Below are 21,176 nucleotides of genomic sequence, written 5' to 3'. Positions count from 1 at the left end.
AAAAATATATTTAAGGGGGTTTGGGGGCATGCCCAATTTTTCAATTTTTTTTAATTGAAATTTTGTAAGGGGGCGCTTCCTGAATTCGCAATTGAACTTTAATCCACAATTTTAGATTGTACGTAAGACATACCTTATGAAACATTGTTTTTGATTTTATAAATATTACAAGTCTGTGACAGGGTAGTTTGATCAACAATTATCACTAATACACTACTTGTTCTGTATAAACACTACACTGTCAAGTTATCTCAATTCGTTATCTAAGTGCTCTATCCTTCATTATTATTATATGCAAATGTATGTGTAAACATGCTGCATTAATAGAGCACAAGTAAAATCTAAAAACGGATCATTTTCACGCGGAAAAGAAAGCTGATGGCATGGCTAACCGGTATTCTAATTTTTCCAGGGATTATTTTCATTGTCCAATCTGCAACAGGTAAATACATTTAATGTTGAGTTGTGTTATGTCATGTAATACTGATTTAGATGATATGAAACCCGTACGGTTCTCTCTGTGTAAGTAGTTTTCTCTTATTTAACTTCATCCGTACCGAAAAAAGAACGTTGACGGGTACTTTAAAGAAAATTGCGAAATTTCGATTTTATTATTATTAAAAGGAGAATTTCTACTCGAGGACCACCTGACATATTTCAGACATATGCTATGGTAAAATGGTTCAAATAAATTAAGTCGACTTAGGCTCTTGGTTCTATACTAAATAATTTAATGAAAAAGGAACAAACTAAATCTTGTGACCTTTGCTATTCCTCCATCTCGCAGAGTCATAAATATGATAAATTAAAACAACACTTGGCCTTATCGAACATCAGTATGGATAACTAGTTGGTCTCGATTAACGTACCCTATTGCCAAAGGTCTTAGGTTCGGTCCCCGGTCTTGTTACATCAAAGACTTTGCAATCATTGCTTCTTTGCAAGGCAAGAGGCATAAAAACTGGTAGAATCGGATTGACAAAAAATGCACCGAACTGGGTCGTTGTCAAAACACGAAAGTTTGTACAAATGCAATGTCGATCATACAACATTCATGTTAGAAAAGTCCATTTAACAGAAAAAAAGTACACATCAAAATGTAGGATGTAATAACAAAAAGAAATTGACAGAAAAGTACGAGGTTAACTCACAAAATGAAGTATTCCTAAACATATCTGGAAGTAAATTTGAGATAAAAAGGTGCAACTTTAGAGTCAATAAAAATCATGCCGACTGCAGTTACAGATATTCCAACATTGCCGATGCAAACATAGACAAGATCGATTTCTTGTTTATTAATTCTACATCTTTGAAGGATTAATCAATAACTACAATTACTTCAATGTTCATCTTTGGAACAAATTCGAAACGTACGTTATCCATAAAAATGCCTAGCTTTATTGTTAGCCGAAGATGACTGTATGTGACTCCAAGATGTCGGTGGCGGAATTTTTAAGGAGACGGTATCTGACATATGTGGGCGAAACAAGAATGTTATAATACATGTTATTTAAAAAATTCAGCGAGTTCGCAGACTGAGGTCATTAATATATTTAATTTTCTACGTTTGAAAATAATAGCAGTGATACGACCTATACTGCAACCACTCTCTCCAAAGAAGAGATTGTGGAAAACCATAAATCTGTGCTATCCTCTTTTGGTCTCTCTACCAAGGACGATGATTGTAATTTACCGTCAATGTACTGGATTCCTAAACTTCACAAGAATCCATACAAACAACGTTTCATAGCTGTATCTGCAAAATGTACCACCAAACCTCTTTCAAAACTTTTAACTTCTATACTCACAACTGTCAAAGAGGGTCTGCAGTTCTACCACAACATTTGTTACTCCCGTAGTGGTATTAATTCAATGTGGATCCTAGAAAATTCGAAAGATCTTTTGGAGACAATCAGTTCAAGACTATTATCTGAATATAATAGCATTAAAACCTATGATTTTTCAACACTATATACTTCTATTCCCATACTCAGTTAACATCCCGACTTAAAAACATAATACATCGTTGTTTTTCCAAAAAAGATGGTACACCTATATACAAACATATAGTTCTTGGTAGAGATTCCTCATACTTTGTAAGAAATAATTCCAAATCATCTTCCAAATATACAGAGGAAGATGTTAACAAAATGCTGGAATTTTCAATCGACAACATATTTGTCCAGTGTGGTGGACGTGTTTTTTAACAAACGGTCGGCATTCCAATGGGAACAAATTGTGCTCCTTTACTTGCTAACCTATTTCTTCACTCTTATGAGGCTGACTTTATAGCTAATTTGATCAGAAAGAAAGAATATCGTTTGGCTAGATCCTTCAATCTCAGTTTCCGCTATATAGATGACGTATTATCTTTAAACAATCCCAATTTCGGGGATTTGATACATCGCATCTACCCAAAAGAACTTGCGATAAAGGATACTACAGACACTGCGAAGTCAGCCTCATATCTTGACCTACAATTAGAAATCAATGGTAAGGGAAAACTATTGACCAAACTTTACTTTCATCTGTGGCAACATCCCTTCGGCTCCCGCGTATGGAGTGTTCATATCACAACTCATACGTTATGCCAGAGCTTGCCGAAACTACGCAGACTTTTTGTATCGCGCTAGAACTCCAACAAATAGGCTTCTGGAACAGGGTTATGTTGCTACAAGATTGAAGTCATCACTACAGAAGTTTTATGGTCGTCATCATGAACTCGTGGATCGTTATGGTATATCCATCAGCACAATGAAAACTGATTTATTCAACGTGTCATAGTTCACCTTTCCTCGTTTGTCTACCCCGGACTTTACTTTTTATGGGCAACTCGGCGGGTGGTTCTAGAAAAGCAGAGGACGCTTGCCCTATAGATGCACCTGGTCCATGCTCCCAGTTTTTAGTGGAGTTTGAGTTGCTCATTTGCTTTTGTTACTTTGTATGTATGATTTTAGTTACTTTATGTTCTTTGTTGTGTATGTCTGTTTTCCATGTCTGGTCTTTGTCCCTGGAATACATTCTTTTGAATACCGCTATAACCTTGGTTCCCTTGATTACTATTTTTAACGTTTTTGTTGGAAATGAGAGAAGCCATATGCTCAATTAACAACGATAATATTGTTTATTTTTAATTTAGCAGCAAATTACTTGATAACATGAAAATTTTCACCACAGTGGTAGTATTGGACCCTTACACGACTATGTCTTTGCTTGCCATAGATGTCACAGCAGTACGAGTTCGAGTCCCGCGGAGGGAACGACAAAAATTTGCTTAGCAAAATTGACAGTTCTAACATCGTTTGGAATTTTTCAGACCTTTCGATACGCTTATATATCTTCCCTGTATCAATTTGATCCGATGGAGCAGTATAGCAAATAGAGTCGTCACATTCTGAGACGTTGTATAATATTGATTTGGTATGACATGCATCATTAATTTGATCCTCTATCGTACATAATAACATCTAAATGAACTGTCCCGTATTGTCATACATCGTGTACCAATTTACAGCCCTAGATTAATCCTACGAGAAGGAATGACCCGGCCAGCGAAAGCTATATTTTTATATAGCCTAGCTGGCCGAGTGGTCTAGGGCGCTGGACTTTGTGCAGGCGGTGTTGCCATAGATGTCACAGCGGTACGAGTTCGAGTCCCGCGTAGGGAACGACCAAAAATTTGCATCGCAAATTTGACAGTTCTAACATCGTTGGGAATTTTTCAGACCTTTCTATATATATATATATATAAAGGTCTGAAAAATTCCCAACGATGTTAGAACTGTCAAATTTTCGTACTGGATTCAAATGGATTCTACGAACTCTTACTGCTGTGACATCTATGGCAACACCGCCTGCACAAAGTCCAGCGCCCTAGACCACTCGGCCAGAGGGAAATATATATATATATATATAAATGGGTTTTAAAAACACATATGCCATTAATGCGGTAAAAATTGAAATAAATGTCTAGGCTATTTGAAAGAGACACACTGTAATGAACGAAATTAGTTTTGTGTAAGGAGATTTAGGGTTAAACATAAATATGCGTCTTTATTACGTCATCTCCAGTTTACTATGGTTGATTCTGTCCGTGCATAGATCGATAGATATTCCATATGATCAGATTTTGTCAAGTGTTATAGGCTTTCTTGATAAAAGTTACCGTCAAATGCAGCCAACAAAGGGATTTTAATGAAGGTCGTACGCTTAAATTTGTTCATAAAGAAATCGATCTTCTCTGTATTTGCCTGCATCATCTGTTTACCCCCTCCCCCCCCGCCCCCCCCCATCATGAAGCAGTCGGCTTGACTTTTATTGCTTCAAAATATTACTCCTTTTTTCTAAAATTACAGATTTATTGCGACTAAACCTCTCCCCATTTCTGTCAATCAAGGGGCGATCCATTGTATATATCACAATGTAGAACCATTGATTGAGAAATGTTTGTTGAGAATTGTATCAAAGCAATACATTGCTGAGTCGGATCGTATGCCGAATGGAAACTAATTTCCGGACAGTTTCATGGTAAAAAGGCATTTTCAATTTATAATCAACACTTAAATGCGAATCACAAGTTTTAAACAAATATAACAATACATTTGTAGTATCCGATTTTTCGTTGTTTCATCCTACATTTTATGGCATTGTTTTCGTTTTTGTAACATGAATATTGTTTGATCGAAATTGCATTATGTACAAACCTGTTTTGACGTCCATAGATATACCAGTTGAAGCTTCTGTAATCTCGTACAATAAAGTAACGACAAGTACGAAGTAAGGACTGTCAAACTTCCTAAAATGCATAAAACATTTGCCATTAGATTTAAAGCATAATCAATTATTCAATTATATCCGTTATTAAATAACTTTTATAATGATTATTATGAAACTGGTAACGTCTCTTTTTCTCTATAGTTGACAACAATGTGACAATATATCATAATAAGAGAGTCTCTTAGAATTACGTGCTGTACGAGTATCGCATAAGAAATTCTTCACGGTATCTATACATTGCATTCTTTTTATGAATCCAGGAAAAAATTCAGCCACAGCGACGACGTCTGGGCAAACAAACAAACCACGCAACAGCTATGATATCGGTATGGGTTTTACAATTACATGAATAATATACATAAATAATTTAGCAATTTATAGTCCGAGATAATTTTTGAAATTTTGAATATATCGATATCGATATGAAATATGTTGTTATTTAACGATTTTAAAATATTTAAATTAGTGGATTATTGGGCAAAAGCTTTGGTTTATTTATTTTAGTAGGATTAATTTGTTCGTATCTCTGTAAAGATTAATTTATAAGCGTTGTTTTCAATTGCTATAAAAAAATTAAAGGGGACTGCAATAATGACAAATAAACATCTACAATTCAAATGGAATCTACGAACTTGTCTAACTTGTTACCATATATTATATTTGATTCAGTCTTGATAGAGTGGCAGGTTGATTATTGCACTTGTAGCATAGTAATTTTTACTGGATACTTTCGTCTACATTAGAAACTTCTAATGTATATGTTCAAAGAGTTAAAGCGCTTTTAAATTTTAGGATGTGAACATAATGGTAATGTCAACGTGAAAGGTCTTCAAGGACTTACAATTATCAATATAACAAACGCTCCAACCACCTGCGGTAACACATCTGGATCTGTTAATTCGCCGTCAATAACGATATTGGCATCGTGTGTAAAAAATAATACGGTAGTATATACTTTATTGTTAGTTTGATATAAAGCTACAGACTGTGTAATAAATAGTCAGCCCATTTGTACCGCAATGTTTATATAGCTGACGGTTTATTGTTTTTCTTTAACTTAAAGTACTTACAAAATAGACCCTGTTTTGTGTGAAGATTTATTTTAATTTGCGTTTTATAAGATCTTACTAAACATTGATTACTCATTTATTATTATAACAAGCTGAATGAAAGTCTTTTTATTTGTATATCAGTATGGTATTACAATGTGTTTTATCTCACATGAATATAAATTACATGACATTAGTTAAATGTATCATATGAAAACTAAATGGCCGCAATACTCTTCTATTTTGAATGTAAGAGTCACCAAAGCAACCGAAATTATAGCGAAAACCAAAAGAACACACACAACAAAAAACACAAATAACCAAACTAAAACAAAATTACAAAAGTAAATAAGCAATCCGGACGCCACTGAAAATTAGGAGAGCATAAAGTTGCATCGATAGAGTTTACTCTGCGATTCTAGAAAAAAAAAACCCGCCGAGTAGTTCATAACAGGTCAAGTCCAGGGTAGTGGAAAGAGGAAAGGAAAACTATGAACTTTGAAAGAGTAATCAAGGGCACCAAGATTCTAGCGGAAATCAAAAGAATGTTATCCAGGGACAAAGTCCAGACATGGAAAACAGACATACACAACAAAGAACCTTAAGTAACTAAAAAATACGTACAAAAGAACAAAAGTAAATGACCAACTCGGAATCCACTAAAAACTGGGATTATGGACCAGGTGCACCGGTAGAGTAAGAGGCGTCTATTTTTTCAAGAAACATCCGCCGAGTTGCTAATAAAAAGTCAAGGCCGGGGTAGACGAAAGAGGAAAGGAAAAATATGACATGATGAACAAATCAGTTTTCATGGTGCAGATGGATAGCAATCCGTAGCAATCCACGAGTTTAGGATGACTTCTTTAGTGATGACTTCAATCTTGTAGCAACATAACCTCGTTGCAGAAGCCTAATTGTATGACGTGTAGTGCGATACAAAAAGTTTGCGAAGCCATGGCAAGCTCTGGCATAATGTATGAGTTGTGATAAGAAAACTCCATATGCAGGTACTGCCACATACGAGAGGAAGATTGACAATACGGAATGAAAAGTCATTGCATTTGTCGTATAGTTTGGTCAATAGTTTTCCTTTACCATCGATCTCTAACTAAGTGTAGCTCAAGTTATGAGGTCGACTTCAAAGGGTCTGTAGAATCCTTTATCGAATAGTCTTTGGTGTAGATGCAATGGATCGAATCCCCAAAGCTAGGATTTTTCAACGACAATACGTCATCTATATTGCCGAAACTGAGATTAAATGCTCAAGCTAAACGATGTTCCTTCTTTTGGATCATATCAGCTATAAAGTCAACATTATAAGAGTGAATGAATAGGTCAACAAGTAAATGAACACAATTTGTTCCCATTGGAATGCCGATCGTTTATTGAAAAAACGTGTCTACCACACTGGACAAATATGTTGCCGATAAACAAATCCAGCATTTTGAAAACGCTTATTCTTTAAAATGTCAACTATCTGCAACCAGTATGACGCGCGTTACCATTGAACCAATCTTTTACCCATTCTTCATAAAATGTTGTAGAACGCCACCAATATTTTCATGCTTTATTATCTTTTACTAGTATCTTTTACTGGATAAACATTGAATAATTTTTGAATAAATGTATCATTTCAGTTGAATGTTTAATATAACAAAATTTCTACCTAGATCCTCCATTTGTTTATGATAGCTTTTGAGGGATGGTTCCGTCAATCATTTTACTTATGATTTAGTACTTTATTGTGATTTTTTTAAAATGTTCATTAGGGGTGTCGTCTTGTCACCATACTTGTATGTTTCATTTTTGGAGTGACAAATTTATCCGCTTTCCAATTAGTTGGGTCTATATCATAGCCGATTTGCTTTTTTTTTTCAATCCTATTTGAAAGACAAGAAGATGAAATAAGCTAAGTCCTAAAATTTCATATCAATATATATAATGACGATATTCCTCCCATGAACAGATCTAAATTTGGAGAATGTCCTCCGATGTACTTATGATGGTAGCAGGATGTTAAGCGCTCTAAAAAACATGTCCCCCCCCCCCACACACACACTTCCATTTCTATATCGGAAATACTTGTACAGAATCATTTCGGTTGTTTCAAACTGTTTGGTTTTGACCTTGATATAGCAATATGTTGCACGAATTTTGTGATTTTGTTTTTACCTTTAATTTGCAATAAAATGTCAATTTTTAATGCTTAAGATTGATCAGATTACTTTTACTGTACCAAATTAAAGCAAAATGTTACAAGAAATCTTGTATTTTGCAACTAGTTGATGTATTATGCTGTGATTAGAGGACTTGCCATATTTGATAAATGAAAATGTAGAAATAAAGATTATGAAATTAACATAGGTTAGGAGTATATCATTTATTTTCAGTTGAGGTCATTGAAATATCAAACAATTTCACACAAGTATACCATTCAGAATCTAAACAAATGCAATTACTTAGCACTTTTTCAATTTTAAACATATGGTTGAACATATTAATCTATACAAGTTGCATTTTAGTTTTCTGTGTTTAAACATAAGTAGACCATAAGTCTTTTTTTCCCTTATTATATCTGGAAACTAGTTCACGGTTTTGATCATGCTTACCGGAAGTTCGTTTGAGCTAACACCACTAAGTATCAGTCTTGCAATTATTTTTCCGTTGACTTTCATAGTGGAGTGCATATTTTTAGTTATTATTTTTTTAACAAGTACATTGATTCAGCAAAACTTTTATTCACGTAGCATTTCTATGGACATGTCGAAAACTAATTCTCCGCAAAAAAGTAGGGTGAGTCATCGAAGATCGGACAGAAGAGTAGTCTTATATTAAAAATAGCCTTTTTATCTCATTTCAATTTCGCTTTGCGTTAATCAAACCAACCTTTTTCAAATGAAAATTTAATATTGTAATGTTATTTTTTTCTAATCAAAAAGTTCGCATGATCTGTTTTTTATTAGTCATTGTTCATACTTTTAACAAAACATTAGTTTGTAATGGGACAAAACGAAAATGCAGTGTGTGCAGAAAAAAGAACCCAATCCGTTGAGGACCCGAATCTTTCCGGATAACTTAAAGCATACATTTTACACGTCTTTGCCTTCACAAGTATTGCATATATTTATGTACGAATGCTCTACAATCAACTGTCAGTATTTTCACCAAGTTTTACCTTTATTTTTTTCAGTTTTACAAAATTAGACCGGGTCAGTTTTGTGCACGAAATACTGCACCTCAAACCCATATGTATAGTGCAACCTTATGGGCTTACAATTAAGCGTCACACGATTCGACTTCGATCCGTGTTTTAAGATTGGTAATAAACCAAGACACAGCAAAAAAACGGGAAAGTAGGGACGATATGCAGTTGTTTCCTGTCATTATATTACTCAAATGGAAAAGAAAATTTTGAAAAAAAATATCTGGCGGATGTGAATTTAACATACTGTTTAGACTTATCAGTTTATTCGTATGTTAAATAATTTCAATACCTATGAGTGATTTATAGCCACTGTTTAGATAGAATAGAAAAAAATAATGGTTTATAAGTAATAATGCTGTATATGAAACGCACAGATAAACCAATTGCTGCTTTAAGTTTATGTTCCATGATGTGTGGGAAAAGTCACCTCCCGAACACACATTACCTCCAAACTTCATGACACTAAATGTACATTGTATTAAGCATATTCTATTATATCTAAAACAAGTTTTAATTCAAATCGGAGCATTTTGCCAAACCCTGCGAATGTACCAAATTTCAAATTCCGAGGCATAAAGGCTCTTGAGATCCTATCCTATATTTTGACAATTTTTCCTTATTGGACAAACATTTTAAACTGGATTTTTTTATTTGAGTTTTGAAAAGATACGGTACAACCTAAGATGATTCTGAATATGTGTGCAAAAATTCGTAAGAATCGATTCGAGGTTTTCTCAGAATTTGTTCGACAAATTAAGTCATTAATAAGGAGACGTAAGATGACGAAAAAATAATGCATGTAATAATTACACATGAAGTAAAAGAATAAGTCACCGATCTTTCTTGTAGGTGACTTAATTTAAAATCTGAAGGTTCAGTTACTCGTGTAAGTTTAATTAAATATTTATAATTACTCTGTTTGTAATATATTTTGCTAATGCAACAAAACTGAAATTGCCAACCAGTATATGCCAATTCAAGAAATAAGAACATAAAATATTTAGAAAGTGACAATGGAAAGGATATTAAATTTCGTTTCTCGGTGCAAGTGTATTAAATACAGTGAAAATAAGGTTTGTTTGATGATTCGCACTCTCTTAATGTAGAGAGGAAAGGCGCATTGTTACATGTAAGGCATTTAAATCTATCTACAAATGTACGAGATTGGTTAAGCATTATTTAAGTTGTTTTTTTTTAGGTTAAGTTTGCATTAACTAATAAAAACAAGACAAGCACATTCACCATCACTTGTTCTACGAGTATCATCATTAGAACCGGTGCTGAACTAATAAAGTAAGTTTTTAATCGAATAAAATCTGTATGATATACGGAAAACTTGACACTTCATAAATCGTTACATTTGTCTAGCACTACTTTAAGTAAGACGAGTTCCCGAAAAAAAAAGCACTATATTCGAATATTTGTTTAATTTTCCCATCTTTCAAAAAGTGCTTTTTTACAATAAGACATGCCGACATAGTGTCAGTATATGAAACTTACATTGCGTTTCTCTTTCTTTTTTCTTTTTCATTTTCTATTTATTTATTAATATTTTTTGCAAGTTACTATAGAAGGGATTTGTGGGCAAATCGAAGCGTTTGTTCATAATGCAAATTTGTTCAAATAACATTCAACACAAAGGCAATTTGACAAGAAACTAATATCGCATAATGTAGGATGAAATGGCGAAAAAGGATATTATGTCAGTACATTTGATAATGACTTAATATTCGCATTTTACAGAATTGATTGCGTGTTTACCATGAAAATATCCGGAATTGAATTTCCATTCAATTTAGCAACGCATCGTTTTCATTAATTTCTCTTCAAATATTGCTCAATCAACACTCCTTTATTCTAAAATCCACAATGAATCGCCACTTTTGATTGACAGAGAAAGGGCGCGGTTTATTTCCAAAATAAAGCCGGTACTGTCTAACTGAAAATGAAATTTGTAAAGCTAGAAAATGGAATCCAAGACAACAAACGAAATCCAACGCAAGTAAATCAGTAATCATAAAAAACGAAAAAAAAAAATTGGAAATTTTGGTTTCGGCAAATATTTTTAATTTATGTTAAAATTCTATCCCCTGAATTTATGTTGGTTGATTGGTTGTTTTTTACAATGCCGTTTTTGGCGAACGGGTATCGAACTCGAAACCCTGATAACTTTACCAATTACTGACCTTATTGATTTTGAGGGGGTGGCAGTTTTTTGGCCTGGAAAATTAGGAAATATAATATATTTTCTGGCCTCCTCTATCTAAAAAAAATTCTAGCCTCCAGATTCTACTCTATATGCAGTGTAACAAAAAAGATAATCTAGCCGTAGAGCATTTGACAATCAAAACTGTCAGACACCCTCAGGAACACATAACAAGCCCCGAAAGGAGTATACAGCCCTTTGCAACTAATGGAGCGCGGTAATTAAATCTACATGTGAGAGGAAGCCATCCGCTACAAATTAATATAATTAATCTCTTCACGCTGAAAATTGAAAGACGTTAGTTGTAAACTATAATGCATCTTGTAATAATTATTCATGTGCTGATACAAAACGTATATACATGTTTATTACATTTGTTATAAGAACATTTGGGCAAAACTCCTACAAAATGCGTACAATGATTTGTATGTGAGATTCATAAAATCGAAAATATGCAACAAGTTTCTATCGAACAGTATCGACAGTGTTTGCCTTGATATCGTTATAACGGGATGTAACTTGACGTATCCATTGTTATATCAGACGGCCATGTGAAATTATCCGAGGGGACGAAAAATCGCACAAAAACAGATTAGTGCCTAATTCATTCATCAGGGACATAACTTTTGTAGCACCCAAACGCTTTGATGTAGATCATATCTTTAACAGTTCTAGCTAATCGATACTGTACCAAAACAAACAGATTACCAGACTTCGAGAAAGACTTCGAGAAAGAAAATACAATTTGGCAGAAGGACCCAAAGCCGACATTTCTATTGATGTATACACTGAACTTGTGGCAATGTGTATACAGCTTTAACTTTGAAAAATATTACCAACAAAAGAGAATTTAAAATGTAAGAGTGAAAAATGACTTAAACAGACACTACAAAGGAACAAAACCAAAAAATTAAAAAACGACAACCAACTAAGACGAAGTTCATGGGTTTTCTCGCTCTATCTGCATTAAAATATATATATTACTTACACGTAAAGGGCAAATTTCCTGGTATTTTGTTCATTTTATCGTACTAATAAGTAAATGATATAATAAGGCATTTAATATGTCACGAATCGATGATACGAGGGACAGTTGATAAGTTTCAGTCAATGGCTCATAATATATAAACACAAACTTCAAATCGTATTTTGTCTTTTTTAATTCCTATAAAGTATTGCCCTGATACACCTACACACTTTTTAAGTCTAACAATCTACTTTTATAGTCACTTTGCGATATACTGGTCATACACTGAAAAAGATTTCCCCCCGACTGCTGACCGGCTGTCGGATCTCCTCCCACGTAGACTTTCCTTGATGAATGGATTTAGCCAAAAGTCACAGGGAGCTAGATCTGGACTGTTTGCAGGATCTGACAAAGATTTAATACTGTGCATTAAGATATTCTGTAACAATGGCAGACTTGTGCGTTGTCTTGAAGTAACTTGAAACCAAGGATACTAGTGCGTGGACGGACAGCTTTGTAGTGTTTAACCACTTTCGGCAGAACTTTAGTAGCATGAAAGTTTCCTGTAACAGTTAAGTCTTTTCGGGACAGGAATTTGAGCTGCAGCTCCCATAAAAAAGAGCATACATTACTCTCTAAATCGTCTTATTTCTTTTTTCAACTTGAGGTTGTTTACCATTTTCTCCGATGTTCCTTGTTATCTGCTTCTGTATCCGGTTAAAAAACAAATCCAAGTTTCATCTCCTGTTACAATTTTATTAAGTCTACGAGTATCACAGTGTTTTTAGCACAGTTTTTAGCACAATCAACCCAGTTCTGTTTTTGTTCATCAGTGAGTAAATGGGGTACCCTTCTGGCACAAACCTTGCGTAATTTCAGCTTTTGTTTCGAAATTGTTAAAACTGCTGACGAATTTATCGCTGAATATGAGGCTGACTCCTCAATCGTAATTTTTGCATCTTGAGCTATTAGTTCTCTGACAGTATCTACATCTTTTTCACTAAAAGCGGAAAGTGGTCGCCCCGTTCCTCAGTCGTCTTCTATGGCCCCGCGTCCAGACTTAAAACGATTTAGCACACGTAAAACTGTGGGATAAGACAGGGCAGATGTGCCGTAAAGTTTACTGTACCAGTGTTTTGAAACTTTATCTAAATTGATATATTTATACCTAAAAGCACATAACCAACCATCTTGTGCTTATGGCAAATGTGTATTTCTTAAATCACACAACGCAAAATATAATACACAATACATTTTCAACGATTTTTGTTGCAAATTTTCGTACATTTTATCCTTCCTAATTTTCACAAATTTGCATTTTGGAACCAATAAGACATGGGCATACTTTTTGAAAATCCACCTACATATTCACTTTTTGTTTCTCAAATTATCATTTCCGGCTTTATTTCTCAAGTAAACCACACCCCTTTTCTGTCAATTTGAATTTTATATATATTTTTTTCATTTTTTTCAATTTATCAAACAATTCATTGCTGAGTTGGTTAATGTACTAAATTGGAACACAATTCTGGACTGTATTATAAGCAAAGGGCATTTTTAAAAGCTCTTGGACAGCGTCTTACATTCGAAATTCTCACCAGACGCTGCAACCAGCCCTCTCCAAGAACGCAAGAATGTTGCGAAGTCGGGGAAAAGTGAATGACTTAACGCGACATTATCCGATTGCCAAATGAACTTTGATTTGAATAATGCCTATGAATTTCGAAAAGCTTGTCTGCAGCGTTTATAAAGTGAAGATATGCATGTCTGACGAGGACCTTGGCAATTTTAATTGTAAAACCAACTTTGTTAAGTGCGATATTAAGTCATCAACAAAACCAATAACAGTATATCCGTTTTTTAGTAATTTCATCCTTCATTATGCGAAATTCTTTTCTTGTTTTGATAAATTGACTTTGTAACATAAATATTGTATGATCGAAACTGTATTATGTACAAACTTTCCAATCCCCTCCATGAATTTCAACAATGTTTAAATTCTGCGTTATAGTACAAAACATTCAACCTGTAGTATAATTTGTAATCTGACTACATAATTACTGAATGATATGTTTAAACAGACAAGCACCCACTGTGGACATCCCAACCCAGATAGGTAAAATTGAGATGCGGTTTAAAGCAGGATTTTACCAAACATGGAATAATGTCAAAAACATGCCTGACATATCATCAGTTTCCCTTGGTGATTCGTTTTATATATATCTAATTTATCTCGGTATAGAAAGTAAGTAAAGCTTATAAATATAGGAAAAATGATTAATTTTTTACTACACTAATTTATTGAAAGCACTACCTGTATGAATGATACGTCATATTTAATATGTTTGCCAAACATTTGATCAGAATATAAACAAGCACTAATATAAATTCCAAAATTTTTGTTAAATCGTAAAACATTTACAAAATCCAAAACCTAACATATTTTTTTGATACACAAAAACTAACGTTATAATTCGAGCTTTGTCTGCAAAGGAGTTTTTATAAAAATGCAGGTAAAATAAGTATTAATCTGTTCTTCTCTTACTTGAAATACGTATGGTCAAAAGTGAAAATTAAACTGACCAATCTGAAAGTTAGTTACTTAATTGTTTTCTATTTTGAAAAAAAAGTATCATCGATCTTACGAGGTCTTACAATTGATTTCTAACACAAACTTACGAATAGTATATGATAGATGACTTAAAGCACATGCCTAACATGATGAAATATGTGCAAATATTTATAAGTAACTTAGAAGAATAACTAGAATTTGAAATATCAAAAGATAAGTAGTGTGAAGTTTAAGGAATAACAAAAACGGAGTTATTAGGCAACAGTCCATGAACTCGCTAGTATACTTGAAGTCACATACAGCACATTTTCGATTTGAAGCTATATGTTTTAAACTGTCGGGACTAACGGCTAGATTTGTCTATCATTCATTTAATCTGAAGATAGTTCGCATATATGCATGACGTAATAGTTCCAACGAGTCGTTCATTGGCTGAAATCGTGCGTAACAAATCCCTACGGGAAAGTCCTATACTAATATCCGCCATGTTGGTTTCTACTGGACGATTTGTTTACAAACGAAGTTCGTAAGTTCCCGTCGAACTCCGGTGACAATCGTCTGCTTGATCAATTTCTCGGTGTTGTACGATGTTCGCGTAGAATAAATCCGAGGTATCCGAATTAGAGCCGAAATGCATTCAGGGTTCTTCGGTTTTTAGACAACACGTTTAAACGTAAACAACATCTCCTAGCAATCCGATCACAGTAAACATGGCCGACTTTTGATAATGTAAATATTGGGACCAAGAATTAAAATCTCACCGGAATTTAACGATTCAATGTTTAGGGAGAAGCCGTTTGGCTGAACAAATGAGCAAGTCATTTAAGACAATTTAAACGATGGTAGGTGTCAATAAAGTCGAAGACAATATTTTTTATTCAAATTTTAACAGTATCTAATTTATGTGACGCTGAGTATAGTAACAGGAAACAAATACATGATATACACACAACGTATTAAAATCCAAAGATAAACTCTGAATATGTAGGTCATGCTTCTTTAAAGATACCACATTTGTTTAACAGTTGAACCCTCTGTTTTTTATTGTAACAAAATATATATATATATATATATATATAACGTCTCAGAATGTGACAAGGACAAAGGGGTCGACAAATTTTGATTGCCACTGGAAATGGGGAGAGGTGGGTAGGGTCGGGCAATTTAGCGTCCTGTGGTGGAGCCCTATGGTTCCTACTCCAGGAGAATACCACAGTAGGGTTCTTTAACGGGCGAGGAACGTGGCATCTTTCCCAACACGGTGCACCACTATGGTTTGCGGTCAGGTTTTCCGTATTATAGCCTGACAACCCCAACATGTAACACGCCAGGGGTACCCCATTCCATCACCTGGGGCACACATCCCAGTTGCTCTGTGGGCAGAGCGCCCTAGCCCCGGCTAGGGTTCTGAGCACTATTTAGTCGCCTTTTACGACAAGCTTAGCGCTGCTGCAGGCCTATTCTTTTAATACCCGGACCTGCACGGGGCGGATCAAATTGATACAGGGAAGATATGTAAACGTATAGAAAGGTCTGCAAAATTCCGAACGATGTTAGAACTGTCAAATGTACGATGCAAACATTTGGTCGTTCCCTCCGCAGGACTCGGATATATATATTTGTTTCCTTTTACTTGTGTTAACATTGGTAAATGTTTATATTGTAGAATACAAAATCACTCCTATAAACTGCAAAGCGTACGCAGGTTCCTTTGCTAAAGAACCCAATTCTGAATCTGTACAACTTTGGAAAACCGATAGGTATGAATAATCACCTGTAGATAATAATAACAAATATCAAACTTTAAGAAAAGGAAAGGAAGGCATGGACTTGCTTCACCTATCTATTAATTTTCACTGATAGTTATGTCATTTTTTCTACTTTCATCAGTATGAACCAATCCAAAAAATCTTATTGACAATTGGCCCAGTATATATCCACGCATAATTTGGATTGTTCTTCGTTGTGTTTGTCTGTTTTCCATGTCTGGTATTTGTCCCTGAATTTCATTCGTTTGATTTCAGCTAAAATCTTGGTTGCTCCTTCAATATATTTACAAATAGATATAGAAAGCCTCAGACAAAATAAAAAGGCTTACATAATTTGTCGAAAACTCAGTCGTTTTCCAGGGTTTTGGTGACAGATATTTTTAATTATAGTTTACTGATAGAAATGAACCAAGAAAAACTATTCACTACCACTATATAGATGACGTATAATCTTTAAGCAATCCTAATTTTAGGGATTTGATACATAGCATTAACCCAAAGGACTTAAGATAAAGGATACTACAGACACTGTGATGTCAGCGTCATATCTTGACATACACTTAGAATTTTACGGGAAAGGAAACCTATTGACCAAACTTTACGACAAACGTGATGACTTTTCATTCAGAATTGTCGACTTTCCTCTCATCTGTTGCAACATTCCTTCAGCTCCTGTGTATGGAGTTTTCATATCACAACTCATACTTTATGCTTTTTGTATCGCGCTAGAATTCTAAAAAAAGGCTTTGGAACAGGGTTATGTTGCTACAAGAGTACAGTCGTCACTGCAGAAGTTTTATGTTCGTCAACATGAACTCGCTACAGTGTATTTATTTCGCTATGAAAACTGATTTGTTCAACGTGTCATAGTTTTCTTTTCCTCTTTCGTCTTCCACGGACTTGACTTTTTATTAGCAACTCGGCGGATGTTTCAAGAAAAGCAGAGGACGCTTTCCCTACCTGGTCCATGCTCCGAGTTTTAGCGGAGTTCGAATTGCTCATTTCCTTTAGTTACTTTGTATGTATGATTGTAGTTACTTGATGTTCTTTGTTGTGTATGTCTTTTTTCCAAATCTGGTCTTTTTCCCTGGATAAAATTCTTTTGATTACCGTATTATAACCTTGGTTCCCTTGATTACTCTTTCGACAAATCGACTGTGATGGTAATGGTAGCTAAAACGTCTCATCAAAGCATTACATCGCACAGGTACCTGTAATATATCCCGTGTCGACTTCATAAATGTCATTTTCTGTATAAGCAGTAAAAGATATATGAGAAGCACAGTACAAACTCAAAACTGTAATAGTTGACTTTAAGTTGTTTTAATTTTCTTGTTAGTTGCGTATCCCAATCAGCGACCGACTACCGTTTGATGGAGAATTTCAAGGCTTTGAGTAGTGATAGCAGAGTTGTGTATGCAAGACTGTTTGGATTTAAATTCAGTGGTAGTAACGACATGACTTATGTTTGTAGTGTTAGAATATGCAATCCTAAAGACAACAGTGATGTCTGCAGTATTCAAAGGGTATTTCATAACGTCTCCAACAATACCTTTTTTGCTTTGCTTCAAAACATTCTATTTGACTCTAAGAATGGTCAAACTTGCTCTGAAAGTGCTTCATATATCTTTAGGATCAGTGTATATATTTCAAATTGCCCAAATTTATGGATTAGAATTAGTACTATATATACTGTAATACATTGATACGTATTGTAATTCATTATTCAATGAACCTTTTCACAATATATAAAACAAGTTTTAAAGGACGTAAAGAGAACACAACTTAAAAGTATAGTCGTTAGAGAAAACGTAAATAATTAAACATGGACTTCATGAATAACAGAGCTACTTTTCTTAGTTTATATTTTTTTTGTTGGTGAGTCTTTGCAAGCCAAAGATTAATACGAACAAATAATGTCTGTACTATGCTCTTAAAAATTTCTCCTTAAAGACAGGACAAAACTGCCAGATCAACCTCATGCAGAAAAGACGTCGTAACAAAACTAAAGAAATAAAATACCTTAAGTTATATGGACGAATAAGAATCGACCAGTTAGCTACATCCAATGCAGGTGTGTATGAAATAATAATGCGGTCAAATTTGGTGATGATTTTTTGGGACAATAATAGGAGGCATCCAAAACTATTTTTGGTGCCACAAATAAAATCACAAAATATCAACAATTTCTGACCATAACAAATTCCTTCAGATACATTTATCCATTTAACACGCCTTTTTTTGTTTTCTATTTAGTCATGATATTTCTAAATACACTATATGTTCAAATTATTATCCAAGAATAAACCGATTTATTACTTACTAATAAAAAATAACCCAAAGCAAGAATTAAAAAAAAATCACAATATGAAAACTGAAAAATACCATTTTTGGGACACCACTTTCTGTCTTAATCGATTGTTATTTTTAAAATGTGGTTTGTTTGTTAGTTGTTAGTTTTTTTTAAGTTTCCCGCTTTTACATATGTATTATCAAAAGAATTTTAAAAGTGCTTGTTTTTATTTCAGAAATTTTGACCAAAAAATGGTTCGGAGTTTTTCTTGTGCAAATATTGCTTATAACATTATTTCAGTAGGACTAATTTAAGTTTTCTACAAGGAAAGACATACAAAGCAAAGGATTTTTAAAACATTATAATTGTCTCCTGGTATGATTGTTACATTAATTTATCTTATAACGACAACAATGATGTAATTGACTTCGCAGACGTCGGTGTTTGGAATGTTTTGTGAGTCACGTTCTCATTATTGCTGGGGTATTTGCAGGTTAACATACACATGTGGATGTTATGATCTTTATATATTGTATTTTTTGTGCTTTTTTTTGTTTTGTTTGTTTGTTTGTTTGTTTGTTTTTTTTTTGTTTGTTTTTCTTTTTTTTATTTCCGAAAATGATCTTGTGTGATGAAATTAAAATACTGTGGATTACATGTGAATCAACATTCCAACTGAACGGGATCCTATAATATTTAATGTTACTAATTATAATTAGTTTCTTTTATTCGTCTTTTACGTGTATAAATAAATAAATAAATATTCAATTGGAAATAGAGTTTACTTCTTAAATATTTATCATCATATTCAAAACAAACGAGTGCCAGTCTATTTTTTTTTTAAATTTCCAATGGAAGAAGGAAAGAAAGATGTTCATAGTCTTCCAGATGTCTTTACAACTACTGATATTTATTGCAGTTAATTTTGAGGCACATCCCTGCGTATTTCCTCGCATATGTGTTCATGAAGTTCATTTACTTCAGTCAAGAAGTTACTTAAATAAAATTTACTAATATATGGAGCAATGATCAATATTAACTGAACCCATTATAAAGATACACGTACGTTAAACTCAAGCATTTCAATTTCAGCTGTGAGGACGAATTTTGTACACGTATAAACAACGATTAATTACTAAATGATTCCAATGTTACTGTAAACTTTTATTACTGACATATTGTGGTTCCAGTCAAACCAATCTTACGCAACTTGAATGTAAAATTCTACGAATACTGATAAAACATTAGGTATCCTTCTTTATGCTATTGAATACTGGAGTAAACTTTTGGTAAAAGGGCCTATTTTCTTTTTGTTTTTGTTTTTGTAAACAAGTTATCATTGTCTTTGTGAAAAAAAACCCTTTAAACTGCACAGGTCAACTGCATTTACATATTGTCGATTTGAAATTGGAAATTCATAGCATTTGAGATTAATTGAATTGATAGGTGAACTATCACAATTATGCTCAAGTTCAACCATTTGTATATTTCAATTGCAAATTTAACTTCCAAAAACATTGAAGATTGACAGTAGGTGCACCGAATGAGTAGGCATGTCCAATAATCTGTTTAGATAGATTCACGGCTCTTTTAAGGATGCACTATATATTTACCTTAAGGCCCACACTGTTGTACACTACGTTCATACCTGTGTTTGAAAAAAATCGGCGAAAAGGTTATTGCAGTTATGACATGAATGATGGCGTTCTAACGCATCTTTCTGAATTGTTCAACTGGCTATTCAAGAACCTAACATACATCGGAAAAATGTATGGGTTCAATTGTATTATTCGAATCAAAGCATACACTGCTGCCTGAAATAATGACTGTAGTGACCATGCATAGTCACAATATAACAGGGGAAAACAAATAATGTCTATTAAAACGCTCATTTCCTTTTACCTAGTCATATTTTGACTATATCAATACTTAAAATGTTCATTAAAAACACAATTTATATACTTCAGCAGAAAAATACGTTAATCTAAAACATCAAAGCAAATTTAGTGTTAAATAGGACACAAAATGTCTAACACAACATTACGCGTTTAAGTTTTATTTTTAATATTTACGCTTGAATAGTACGTAATAAAAAAGATATAATCCAGAGAAAACGAATAAACTATGTAAATTACAAATCGCCCACAGGCTAAATTATAGGTTCTCAGAAAAAGGTCGTCTATTTTTTTTATAGTACAAATATACATAAATTTATTAACAATTTTGCAATACATAGATATTCCATATAGACCGGAGTAGCTGAATAAGGGGCTTCCCGTTTATACATCACTTCTATCCAGGGATTATGTGTGAGTAAAACATCACTCTTGGGTTTTTTG

General features: G+C 33.8%; 1 protein-coding gene across 1 annotated transcript; it reads left to right on the top strand.

Annotated features, from left to right (window-relative positions):
- Positions 1-269: 269 nt before the first annotated feature.
- Positions 270-19,612, top strand: LOC148618141 (uncharacterized). The gene is made up of 9 exons (XM_088586029.1): positions 270-442; positions 5,037-5,102; positions 5,569-5,720; positions 10,229-10,323; positions 14,285-14,448; positions 16,442-16,535; positions 17,884-18,070; positions 18,498-18,618; positions 19,073-19,612. The coding sequence occupies exons 1-9, from the start codon at positions 379-381 to the stop codon at positions 19,138-19,140; spliced, it is 1,011 nt and encodes a 336-aa protein (XP_088442155.1). The 5' UTR covers positions 270-378; the 3' UTR covers positions 19,141-19,612.
- The last annotated feature ends 1,564 nt before the right edge of the window (positions 19,613-21,176 follow it).

This window comes from Perna viridis, chromosome 5 (genome assembly GCF_037379345.1).
Source record: "Perna viridis isolate PV_CMFRI_1.1 ecotype Kerala chromosome 5, ASM3737934v1, whole genome shotgun sequence".
NCBI lineage: Eukaryota > Metazoa > Mollusca > Bivalvia > Mytilida > Mytilidae > Perna > Perna viridis.
The sequence above is the reverse complement of the archived record's forward strand: the minus strand, read 5'-3'. Positions and strand labels throughout refer to the sequence as shown.

Coding starts and splice junctions, on each gene's coding strand:
- LOC148618141 (XM_088586029.1), top strand. CDS start 379: ATGGCATGGCTAACCGGTATTCTAATTTTTCCAGGGATTATTTTCATT. Junction 10,324..14,284: donor ACCGGTGCTGAACTAATAAA/GTAAGTTTTTAA, acceptor ATGTTTAAACAG/ACAAGCACCCACTGTGGACA. Junction 18,071..18,497: donor ATGTCTGCAGTATTCAAAGG/GTATTTCATAAC, acceptor TTCTCCTTAAAG/ACAGGACAAAACTGCCAGAT.